The sequence below is a fragment of the Triturus cristatus genome, chromosome 2_2, assembly GCF_964204655.1.
Source record: "Triturus cristatus chromosome 2_2, aTriCri1.1, whole genome shotgun sequence".
NCBI lineage: Eukaryota > Metazoa > Chordata > Amphibia > Caudata > Salamandridae > Triturus > Triturus cristatus.
The window spans coordinates 218783603-218796873 of record NC_140582.1 but is presented as its reverse complement, the minus strand read 5'-3'; the positions used below and the strand labels follow the sequence as shown (position 1 = coordinate 218796873).

Genomic DNA, 13271 nt, shown 5'->3' with positions numbered 1-13271 from the left:
TGTGTAATGAACACAATATGCGTACATTAATATAGTTATGCAGAAAGTTCTCCCATATTCTAGAGTAACATGGAACCTGTCTGGCAACAATATCTTTTACCTCCTTCTGTTTAGTATAACTTCTCCTTGTGCTACTCTCCCGTCTTAGTACTTGTCAAGGGTCTACCTTGCGTTCATTTGATCTGATGTTATGAAGCTGGTCAAGTTTTTATCTGTCTTTTCCCCTGTCCTCCTTTGACGTTTCTTGACACAATTAACTAAGTCAACCTTAAAGGGGCAACACGACTTGTGGTTGTTGAATATTTTTTCTGATCTTTGTTTCAGCCTATACGATAGCTAAATATGGAATGTCGATGTGTGTGCTGGGTATGTCTGAAGAATACAGAGGGGAAATTGCAGTCAATGCATTGTGGCCAAGAACAGGTAAATAGTTATTTTCCCCCCTTACTGTACTTTCCCTTTCTACCAAATACTTCTTTATAAGGTTTACTGTTGCCATTTTCTTCTGGTTCCCAGTACGTTTATCCCCTTTCACTCACCCATTGCTCTGCAAAGTAATTCTTGCTGTAGGTTTCTGTGCAAGAAAGGGATTACGCCTGATCTTCAACACTGTCCAGAATTGCAACACAAACAAATTGTAGCTGGCTGGGGAAGGATTCATTATTCCTGATTTGAGCCGGGTGCTTAACAGCAGTTAAACCATGGCTTGATTCCATGGACTGGGAGAACGATGGTTACTAACATCCCAATTCCTTAAATTTTTAACATACTGGATACTGAAGTTGTAGAGAAGAGGAGGCTTGTGATATGATTTGTCTTTACTGTTAGTATTGACCTAAGTAGTTGTGTTTATATATAAATAGACAATCTAGACGTGAAGTGGTAGGGAAATACAGCATGAGAACTGTAGTGTTTTGCTCAGTATTGTAAAAAGAGATCAAATATTTAAAATTTGTTTTTGATTTAGTTACTGATAAGGAAGGTTAAAGGTCGAGTAGCCATACCTTTACATGTTACAGCAAATCTTTACAGCTTCCTTAGCAGGTGGACCTCTCGGAGGAAACTGAAGAATTCCTTGACTTATCTTCTTGCAATTCTGTTGCCTGCCCAAGCTCAAGACTTGCACGTAGTGATGTGCTGATGAAGTGTGGGGGAAGGATGCGACAGCTGAAAAAATAAAACGTGTTCATAAAAGGAAATGTATATTAACTACCAAAATAATTTGAGGATATCAAAAAAGGCAACATTTAACAGTTTAGTTGCCAACTCTGCCCACCATTCGCATGAAAATCTGTGTAGCCTGGAGTGGGAATGGGAGCTAATCCCTTTCATTGCTAAGCGCTTCAGGGTTCAACAGGGACATCAAAACCCACATTCAAAGTAATGAGGGGAGAGCATTACAAGGTACAGACCACATACAGGTGCGTAGAAGAGTCGATGAAGGTTATCTCTGTGAGAAAGGGCCCCACGTGGTGATCCTGAAGATTTCAGAGCGCAGAAGGGCACAATTGGTGCTTTCACTTACTTGGACATAATATTCAGCACAAGTTAAAACTGAAAGTGTAATAGTGATTGAACAATCTTAGATTAGCAAAGAAGATGTTCATTTGTAGGCATCACATGGACGGATAATATGCAATTCCTTGACAAAATATACATTATCGAGAATATCCTGTCCATCTCATAAGTAGATTTACAATTCCTCTTTTACCTGTGTTACTGTATATATTTTTGTAAGTAGCGACACACATGCCATCGTCTGCAACCATCTGGCTGCAGAGGAAGCAGGTGCAACGTCCCCCCAGAACAAACCCACCCACTCCCTTCCTCCACACTGGCACATTAGGAAGAAAGTGGGACATGTAAGAACATGTCGTACAGTTACTCTAAGCGGTTAGATTTGAGGCTTAGTCAGGCAGAAGTAACATGAGTTTGCAGGTCCATGGGTATGAACAACTGAGATTTCAGTAGGAAGATAGCAGGGGTATGACTGAAATATCAGGGGCATGGCTGTTCCCTCAGCTCTTTTGATAGGACATTTCAGAATAGGAGATCAATCCATGCCAAAATGCCTAAAGCTCTAGAGAGTAAATTATCTTCTCTATGCCCAGGGCGTCCCATGGGTTAAGAGTCCAGTCCCTCATGTCCGAGCCTGACCGCTTTCTCTTTAAGCCAGTATAGACTGAATTGCTGTGAGAATGGCTAGGGACACTTGTTTGCCTTGCTTTGACTTTGGGAAGTGTTCCCTGGCAAAAGAAAAGCCTGGAAGGATCACCCTTGGGCCTCATGACATCTGGAGTTTGAATGTGGTATTAACAGCCTGAATAATTTAATTCCAGCCTCTACCCATTTTCGGACAGTGCTAAAAAATGGTGTTCATGGAACTTGTGGACCCACATATTCTCCGCCACGTTGCACTTCTCTTTGGAATCCACGAATGCAGATTTTTGCATCTTGAAATCTCATCTAGCTTCATATGCTGGGCATAATTCTGCCATCTAGTAGTTGGGTCTGCATATTTTGTAGAGTAAAACCTTTTCCAGTTTGGCTGCTGTCAGCGTAGGATGGATGCAGAGGATTAAGTCGACCATGAGCCCACAATGCCCCAGTACATTACCACCATTATGCATTCTATTTTTCTGCTGTTTGGATCGAAGTTGCACCACTGGAGTTCCCGAAGAAAATGCCGAAAAACTATTGATGGATAGCAGGAAGCTGATAAACTTTAAAAGTTCGTTTTTTTAACGATATTTTCAGGGGGCACTTTGACTTTACTGGTATTGCAGTAGGTGGGGTCCTTGACGCCATCTTAGAGCTTTAGCTTAATTTTCAAGTTCTGCTCAAACTGCCATAGCAGGTTTTCTGAAAAGGATGAATATCCAGTATGCATGTTCTGTACCATAAGACCGACAACTGCTACTCTTTTTCTTTTTAAAAGCCAAAGACTCTGACTTATAGAGACCATGTACTTCTTGCCTGCTGAGGAGCGGCAGACATGGCTGGGCTACCAGAGCTCGAGGAGCAGAGTAAGAACATGCCGTTGAAGAAGAAGATGGGTTTCTCTGAAGATAACTAAGTTGAGTGTGAGGAGGCTAAGGGCAAACACCAGGAGGCCTCCAGGATATCCAGTAGGCGGTCAAAAGCTCTCACCGTAAAAGGGACCATAAGTCTACAGTGCCCCGCTTCCCTCAAAACAAACAATAATAAACACCAGAGTTGTCAAAAGATGAGGTGTCCAGATTGTTTGTGAAACCACCAACGCCTTAGCGAGAGAACATAGAGCTGCAAAAATACAAGCTTTCGACGCTGAAAAAGCATGCAGTCGAAGGAACTCGTATCTTCCCTTCCTATGGGGTCTGAAGAGAGCCACTGGTAGGGAGTTGACGAAAGGCCTCAGCTTGACTTCTGAGTACGAACAAGCTCAAGGAGAAACAGGCCTTCTCTAAGAACAGGTTCCTTAGGGTTATGTAATGCAGCTACTAGTTAAAAAGAAGATGCACTTTGAGGAATCTTTACTGCAACCTAAGATCCTTGTGCCCATAGGCCTATAACGTCCGAGCCAGGAGGCAGGAACGCTTCAAACTACAGAAATAACGCAGGAAGTAGAAGCAGGTCCATAGCTGGGGGAGTGGGAGTTAATGTCTGCAAACCGTGAGTTAGAAGGAGCAGAACTTTAAGCCTATGGTGAGGAAGAGTCTCTATTCCGAGAGAAAGTAGACACCTATGCCTCAGGGCCCTCTCTCCTCAGATGACCTTTTATGTTGTTAAGAGTTTTTTGGGGACAAATAAAGGTGGAAATAATATACTTTAAAACAAAGAAAACCAAAATTTAAGAAAACACGAGCCTTGTATATAGGAAGAATCAATTTCTACCTATGCTGCCTAGCATCTAACAGCAAGAGACGAAGGTAAACTAGCATCTGTTTGTAGATTCATATAGCGCGACTTATCACCCGTGAGGGTATCCAGGTGCTGTCCATGGGCTTGGGAGATTAAGTGAAGTGACCAGAATCACAGGATGTTGCACCAATGCCGAGACTTGAACCTGTATCCTCAGCTCCAGAGTCTGGCTCTCTGGCTGCTGCGCCACATCCTCTGTCATCTGTCAAAGTAATACCCCTAGGATAAAAAACAAATTCAGGAGACCCACTCGAGAACTTGAATACATACAGTTCCATATCAAGCCAGACTCTCTGTTAGGGTCTAATGCAAGGAAAAGAGCCATGCCCCAGCACTTATGGGCCCACCACCAAACAAAGATAGTAAGACTAGAAGCTGTAGACGGCAAGATAGAGGGGATAGCAGCTACACAGTGTCAGATCGCCTACTCGAATACTCGTTTTTAGACCTATATAGTCACCAACAATGAAAAGCTATAAAGACCTTATGTCACATCTACCCAAGGAATACCAAAAGAAGGCTAAGGCCGTGATAGAGCAGGGAAATAACACAACCAATTCCTGTCTGAAGTCTGCACTAGATGCATCTGACACTGCGAGTAGACTACTATCTACGGGGACTGTGATGAGAATGAAGTACTGGGAATTTAAAGCCCAGCGGTGCAGGGGAACACACCCTAAGACTTCGGGTTCTTCCTGTTTCAGACCTACAGAAACACAGAGTCTTCTAGGTGAAGTCAAAGATCGATTTATTGGCTGCAGACCAATTACAGGTATCCGAGAAGTACAACACAATGTATGTTCTCAGGAGACTGCTTAAACTTACAGAAACGGGCTTCTCCTTAAATACAAAATATCATGCTTCAGGCACACATTCCTTGTTTTACGATATGGTCATTCACATGTATCCATTACAAACGAAAAGGCAGAGTCATGATGACCATCCCACATTCCAGTTAAGCCAGCCCACAATTATTTACCCAGCGAGGCTCAGATCCCACATCAGATATCAACAGACCCCAATAAACACGGGCATCTCCTGTTTGTAAAACAAGCCATAAAGCAGGAAGAGTCAGGTGTGAAAGAGATTAGCCGGAGGCTTGTGTGGGATGAAAAGGCTTTATGGTGTGTCAAACCCTGATGCTAATCACAGGTGGCCGTAGGACGGGGAGCTCGTGGGACCGGACTGACCTGGGGCAGCGGAGCCAAGCTGGACAGGTCACAGAGAAGTCAAACAGAAAGTACATGTGTTCTAAAGGCCCGTACTTGTTCGTAATGTGTAGCCTATGTGAGGGCAACCATAAGATGGCCACCGCTCCAAGATGGGACCCACGAAGTCAATGTAAAATATCGTATACAAAGTGCATTTATCGCTAAAACGTTATACAAAGCACTTGTACATACCGCATTGTCCATTCGCGGTTTGCTAATACCGGAATAGACAGGGGTAGGGCCCTGCCTCCTACGCGGTCCCAAATTTCAAAGTACCACAGACCCTCCTTTTGCCCTTACATAGGCAATAACTAGGCTCATTTCAATCCGAGTCCAAGTCTATATTTACGAAGTCATGGAGATGTTGCTGTAGCTCGTCCCTCGATACAGGTTTCCTTACACATAATGTAGCACAGAGGCCACATATCACAGGAGCACACTGTATGCACAGACAGAACAGGAAAAGGATGGCTAAGATCATTCCAATGACCATCAGAATCTTCCAACCCCAGGCAGATATCAGTTCCCAGAACCACCCCACCAGTGACCAATCTCCTTTATCCACATGTATGGATTCAGATATTTTATGCAGTTTGGAGATGGCTTGATAAACTGTTGGAGCGTTATCTGGTATGAAAATGCAACAGCTAGATTAGATAACCTTACATACCCCACCGCGGTCTGAAAGTATGACGTCTAGAACCATGCGGTTCTGCAAAGTCATGAGGCGATCCGCTTGGAGCTCAGCTGTCAAATTACCAAGGGAACCAGCCGTTACATTAACAGTGGATTCAACCACACGAGTCAGTTGTCTCAGGTTCCTACTATTGACCATCGGTCCCCAAAACGGTAGGAAACCCAAAAAGAAGTCTCCCTCTTCCTGACCGGCAGTATCCTCCTTACTAATCACGCCTCTTACAACTCTGGTCTTGTGATAATCGGAGGCAGCAGTAAATGTTGGCGGTAGCAAGTTTGCAATATAACATGTGCCCGAGAAATCAGGGGGCAACCATGTATATGCTCGGTCATTGCAGACAAAATATTTCCCCTTGGCAGCCAAAAACGCAGGGGAAAACTGTGATGGAAAAGTGTACGTTTCAGTACAGTCACTTTTCCCCAGTTGAGCTCTTGGATTCTGACCATTACCTTGTAAACAGAACCGACCTATGTGGGGTACGACCCAAATTGGGGATGAGATTTTTCGCTGCCTTTCACCCAGACTAATACTATACCCCGTCGCGTTCCAACCTACATAAGCTCGCAATTCATCCTTGGGAATAGATGAGTATGCGTCGATATCTCTGCTCATATCGGCAACTCCTTTCATTAAAGCTTTATTATTTGTGCTAGGTCTGATGGAACGCAGTTGTCGCGGGGAGTAGGCATCTAATGCAAAAAGAAACATGGTCTGGAATGCCCATGACGATCCATTATAGCTAAACGGCAGCACTAGATAAGGAATACCTTTGTTAATGGTATGTGGCATTAAACCACACACCCAGCAATTGTTTGTATTCATAACTAGTTGGTGCTGGTGCAGGAGTTGAATAAACGAGTTGTTTACAAACTCTGATCGTCTAGCTTGTTCGTGTTCAGGCAGAGGGTGGAAAGAGTGCAAGGAGACAGTAGGAGGAGGTATAGGCTGTTCAGTGGGTGCAAAGGGCTCTTGAGAGGAGAAGAATACAAATCCTACAGTAAACACCATCATACTACATAGTATAAACAGACATAAAAATACAAAACGTTTGCTCTTCATTATTTTACATATTTTCGCTTTAAAGTTCATTTCCTCAGCGGGTCTCCCCATCTTGAAAAACTCCATCCTCTAATCGTGAGTATCTTCTGCTAAGGAGTACGCCTGTCAGTCCAGGGAACGCCCTAGACCAACCAGAACCGTTGACCTAACGTCTTCAGCCTGTACCCCAAAGTCTTGGCACCGCGACCCTGCGGCTGAACCCGGATGGTGGTTCGAAAAACAAAAATCAAAAAGTTCTTCAGATGGGAGAGCTATGATATCAAAAACAAAAAGGTAAGGGAGAGGAATATTTATTTGTCCATAGGCCTTGGTCTCAAGTGGTAGCGGTTTCTGCCGGGTACTGTCTGGTCTTGAAACAAGAGTTCAGGCTCTGTGGTGTCCAATCGAATTGACGGTGGCACAGCTTCTTGCAAAATATCGTCACTCTTGTTCTGAAGTTGTGCCTCTTACGCGTGCATCACTAAATGGTACAAAACGAGGTACAGTGTCTGTTTCAGAATCAGCGATACCCTCCTGGACCCACTGGTCATATGGTAGAGGCAAAGGGATCCGCTTGCAGTGGGCGCCGTGAATCCAATTCTTCTTCCCTTTTACTCGAACCGCTGACCTTGTCGACAGAAGTACGAGGTGAGGGCCAATCCAACGGGGCTCATCGTTGCTCTTTTGCTGGAAGTTCCTCACGAGAACCCACGTGCCAGGGTCGATAGGGTGTCCTGGAGCTTCAGAGGCCTGGGGGAGAGTATCATGCACCTGTTGGTGTAAAACACGCAATTTAGCCGTCAATTCATACAAATAATCAAGCAGTACTGGATGTTCGATTTCGCTGAATTTCGTCGGTCTTGGCACACCCCATACATTGGCCGGGCGGCCAAAAACCACCTCATATGGACTAAGTCCCACTCGTGAATGCACGGTCATTCTGGTGGATAGGAGTGCTAAAGGCAGAGCGTCAGGCCATTTAAGACCGGAGCTCGCCTGGATTTTGGCCAGCTTGAGCTTTAGAGTGCCGTTGTAGCACTCTACTAATCCAGCTGATTGGGGGTGATTTGCAGCGTGAAATTTTTGCTTTATCCCTAACCCCTCACACACATTCTTCATCACTCGACCCACAAATTCACTCCCATTATCACTCCACACCATTCTTGGCATTCCAAACCTAGGGAAAAATTATTTCACAAGGGCTTTGGCTGTGGATAAAGCAGTGTTGTCTTTTAGGGGATATGCTTCTATCCATTTTGAAAAAGCGCAAACAACAACCAGTACATATTTCAAGTTGTTGCACCTTTCCATGTGGATAAAATCTAGTTGCAAAACTTCAAATGGATATGATGGAGGCGCAAAATGACCAGCTGGAGTTGGGGTTCCTCTACCAGGGTTGTACTTGAAACACACCATACAATTCTTGACCACATTCTCTGCACACTTGGGAATTCCAGCATTTTGCCATACTGGAGCCAACAACTTGCAGATTCCTTTCATACTGATATGTGCCATTCCATGTGCCATAGTAACCACTGGAAGCACATATGCATCAGGTAACAACCATCGCCGATGTTCTGACAAATCAACCCAACAACCATTCTCATCCAATTTACCCGTACTTTCTCTCCACTTGCTCAACTCTTTCTCTGTGGCTTCAGCTTGAAGGGACTTCACACTCTCTATTGTGTCTTCACACATTCCAACATCACCAACCCATCTTGCAGGGCCTGCAACATACATTCGAGTCTTCACATCTTTTGCTGTTTCTTTCGCGATTTCATCAGCAAACGCATTACCACGACCAACATCATCAGTGACTTTCTTGTGCGCACTGCATTTCATAATCGCAACTTGTAACGGTAGGGTCAGTGACTCAAGGAGATCATTCACCAACTTGCCATTCTGAATTTTAGCTCCATGCGAAGTCAGGAACCCACTTTCCTTCCATAGGCGCCCAAAACTATGCGCAACACCAAAGGCGTACTGGCTGTCGGTATATATGTTTACTTTCATTCCTTCGGACAACACGCATGCTCTTGTAAGGGCAATTCATTCTGCTGCTTGAGCCGAATTATGTGGCACTCGTGCAGTTTCAACAATCGTGTGCAAAGTCGTGATAGCATATGCAGCAGTCGTATCACCATTCGGAAGCTTGAAACACGAACCATCCACCCATAAGGTACCATCACACTCAGTCAGGGGAGTATCTTTAAGATCTATTCTCCCTTTCGTCTCTTCTTCTGTTCTGAACAGACAATCCTGCTGTTCAATCTCATCTAGGTCTGCTGGAATCGGCAATAATGTAGCTGGGTTCAACGTGTTGCATCTCTTTATGTGTATATGGTTTGCCAACAGTGTCAATTCATATCCTGACAATCGCGCACTAGTTAAGTGATGTGTCTTGGTCCTGTTTAACAATGTGTCCACAGCATGTGGAACCATTACAATCAATGTATTATCCATCACTAGTCCAGCAGACTGTCGCATAGACATAGCTGCTGCGGCTGTAGCTCTCAGACAACTTGGCAATGCCCTAGCTACCGGGTCCAAGGTTGACGAAAAATATGCGCATGGACGCGGTATGTCGCCAAAAGGCTGTGTTTACACTGATAATGCGCAACCGTCCTTTTCATGAACATACAATGTAAAAGGCTTACTGTAGTCAGGGGTACCCAACACAGGAGCTGAACATAATGCATTTCGCAATTCCAAAAAACTTTTCTGACACTCCTCAGACCATGGGATAGGATTCGGTGTGTCTTTACATGTTAATGCTAACAAAGGTTTTGCCAGCAAAGAAAAATTTGGTATCCAATGCCTACAGTATGAAGTAATGCCCACGAAAGCACGCACTTCTCTCTGTGTTCTTGGCACACTCAATTGTGCAATGGCTTGAATTCTTTCTGGGGTCAGTTTCCTTCCCTCCTTCGATAAGAGATGACCTAAGTAGGTCACTTCTTGTCGACAATATTGCAGTTTTGAGAGAGACACTTTGTGATGAAAGGCAGACAAATGATGTAACAATGACCATGTAGCTTCTTTGCATATCTTATCAGTATCCGCGGCGATTAGTAAATCGTCAACGTACTGAATAAGGATAGCGCCACTAGGTAAAACAAGTGCATCAAGCTGCGCTTTTAAAGCCTGACTGTATATTGATGGACTTTCACAGTAGCCTTGTGGAGCGCGTTTAAAGCGGAAGCTCCGACCTAAACTGAAGCCAAAAATGTCCCTGCTCTCTTCTGCAATCGGGATGCTAAAGAAAGCCTTCTTTAAATCAATCACTGAGAACCATGCAGCGGAGGCTGGAATCCTAGTTAACAAGGCAGTTATATCAGGGACAACTGGAAACTGTGGCACAACAATCTTATTAACCTCTCTAAGATCAATCACAAATCTGTAAACAGGTGGCTGTGAAGGGTCCGTTAGTTTTAAGACAGGTGAAACAGGACTATTGCAAACGTTGCCTCTTGTCTCTTCAATTACACCCTTTTTAATCAAATCACTGACAATTGCTAACAACGCTTTCTGACCTTCATTGGAGATCTTGTACTGGGGAATGCGTGGCAATCTGACATTGGCTTTTAAAGTGACCACGTATGGCGGTATTTCCAAAAGACCCACATCATTGGGACCAGTAGCCCAAAGGACATCCGGAAGGGATGACAATTCAGGTGGCATTGCGTTCTTAGACAAATACATCGGGGAAATCACTTCCTTACCTAATGTAAGTTGTACTCCCGAGGGAGAACAATATAGCGTTGCATGCAATCTTTTTAACAAATCCAACCCTAACAAATTTTCACCACAACCTGTCGTTAGGATGAGGGGTGCTTTTAGCTCACAAGGTCCAACAGAAAGTGGCATAGGACTAGAAATCGGGTTCCTAACTGGGGCGCCAGAAAAACCTACTGAAACATTCATTTCGCCAGACAAAGGCGCGCCAGGGAGTTTTGAATGCATAATTGAACTCTTTGCAGCACCAGTATCCAGTAGAAAGGGCTCTGTTACACCCGTTGTAGTCACCTTAACATACGGTCCACTCTGATCCACTGGTACTAAAACAACTCCCTCTCTCTGTCTATGGCTGTCCTAGTAATAATTACCTTCCACATTGTCGTCTTCTGCATAATAATCATTATTATAGTACTGAGCTGTATTACCAGTAGCATTGGCTTGCTGATCAAAGCTATTTATCGTATTTTGAGGCGGAAGAGGACGCGCGTTCTGGGGAACATTTCCACGCCCTCTACCTCTAGGAGCTTGCTGACCACCTCTACCTCTTGCGCCATACGCATTACTAGTACGCTGCATTAATTTAGGACAGCTATACTTAAAATGACCTTCCTCTCTGCAATATGAACATTGATTGGGACCTAGAGGGATACGTGGTTGATGATACCCATTCATTTGCTGGTTATTCTGAAACTGTTGGGGTTGCTGATAGATACCTTGGGTTTGCCTATAATTATTCTGTCCTCCACGTGGCGGATAAGCCTGCTGTAAAAGGACCTTCGTCTTCAGTTCTTTCGTTTTCTTGTCTGTTCTATCTTTCTCGTCTTTATCTCTATTTTCGTAATACTGTGCAGTAGCCAGTATTTGCGCTGAAGAGGAAACGGCCCAAGAACTCTCTGAATCTTTTAATTTCTTACACAACTCGGGAAGTAGATTCTGCACAAATTTATCAACAAATAACCGTTGGCCACCTTCAGTACTCATGTCTTGACCACTGTGGTCGATAAACGTTTCTTCAAACCTTGTAAAGAAATCGGACAGTGTCTCATCTTTCTTCTGCTTACATGCGGATAGTTTATCCCAATTCACGCGCATCGCGGGCATTATAGTTTTCATGTAGGTAATAATTCTACCAGGGAGTTCTGCTACAAGGGGCTCAGGTTTTGCACCACCAACTTGTCTAGTGTCTGCGGCAACGATATTAGCCCATGTGCCCCCTAGTTCTGCAGCATGATCCGTATTACGAATGGATCCCCATAAAGGCTGTGGAACAACATTCCCAAACAACATATATCAGCCAGATTCATGACACACGATTCTGCAGTTTGGGATAACTCCTTATAATATCCTGCAGGGTTTTTACGGGGGTCAGGCAATGTCTGCTTCAGCGCTAACACCTCAGAACGCTTCCATGGGACCTGTACCCAAACACGCTGAAAATGTGCTGGAGCAGCAGCAATACCTCGTGCGGCATCAGCCGCAACGGCTTCCTTCCATACCGGAGGGACTTCTCTCATAGGGTATTGTCGCACTTTTCCCTTTTTCCCCACAAGGAATTCCTGTTCGAACAATGATTGTTGACAATCATCATTCCTAAAGGACAGTAAAGTCGCAACTGCTTTATCTACATCGGGACCCACAATTGTACCTGTTCCAAAATCAAACCGCACTCGACACAACTCCTGCGGGTTTGGGTTTGAACCATGATCCTCCAATTCCTCACAGAGGAATTCACACATTTTGTCAAAGACATACCTCTGTTTTGGGGCATCCCATTGGTGGAAAACGTTAACCACTGATTCCACATTATAGAGTGAAGGGAAACCAATCCACCTACGCCTCAGATGATCTAACACCTCCTTCTCTTCAGGACCAGGCAGCTGACTACGCAATTGCTTACGTTGTAAACCAGGGGTCATACTAGATGACCTAAAGAGAGGCGACATTAAACTAGTAACTACATTAGCTAGTCGTTGTCGTGTTGAAGGAGAAGTTGAGGCGAAAACGGGGGGATAGACAGAGGGAAGAAAAGAGGATGCGGATACAGGTACCTGGGTAGTGTAAGGAAAAGCGCCAGGGGAGGCAGCTGATGTACTAGGCAAAGTCGCAGGAAGCGCGGGGGCAACAGGTAACAAAACTGGTGGCCCTTGAGAGGGTTGCACTGCAGGGATAGGAGCCAGCTGAGGAGGAGCTGGCGGTTGTGGGAAGGCTTGCGGCATATTTACTGGAGGCTGCACATTTACGAGCTGTGGAGGCGCTGTGGCATTTTGCGCATACGGGGGTGGCGAACTTAGCAAATGGGACATTAGGGAATCCTTTTCTATCTCTTTTGTCTCATCTTGCACAAGGGGTGACAAAACAGGGTAACATTTATCGATCCCTAGTTTGCGCTGTCTATGTAACTGCTCATTCATTTGTTCCTCCTCATTATCTTTAAATTGCACAGCTGCTTGCATCATCGACATACCTCTTTCTCTCTTATTCCTTTTCGCTAGCTTAATTTCCTTCTGTTTGGCTTCCTTTCGCCATAGGCGGAAAGAATCAAACATCTCCGGCCAGGCTTTCTTTTTAAACAATTTCACTTCCAAATTATCTAAGATATCTGTATCGAAACTACCATTTTGGGGCCATTTTAAAACACCGTCCTTTCTGGTGTATTGGATCCATACTTCATTATATGCAATGAG

At 44.4% G+C, this 13271-nt stretch overlaps 1 protein-coding gene across 1 annotated transcript in view; it reads left to right on the top strand.

Moving 5' to 3' along the window:
• The window catches only part of HSDL2 (hydroxysteroid dehydrogenase like 2), a 208255-nt gene that overhangs the window by 100875 nt on the left and 94109 nt on the right, over window positions 1-13271 (top strand). Inside the window, exon 6 of the mRNA XM_085641264.1 lies at window positions 325-423. Coding sequence (XP_085497390.1) covers window positions 325-423 — 99 coding nt within the window. The remainder of the gene's footprint in view (window positions 1-324; window positions 424-13271) is intronic.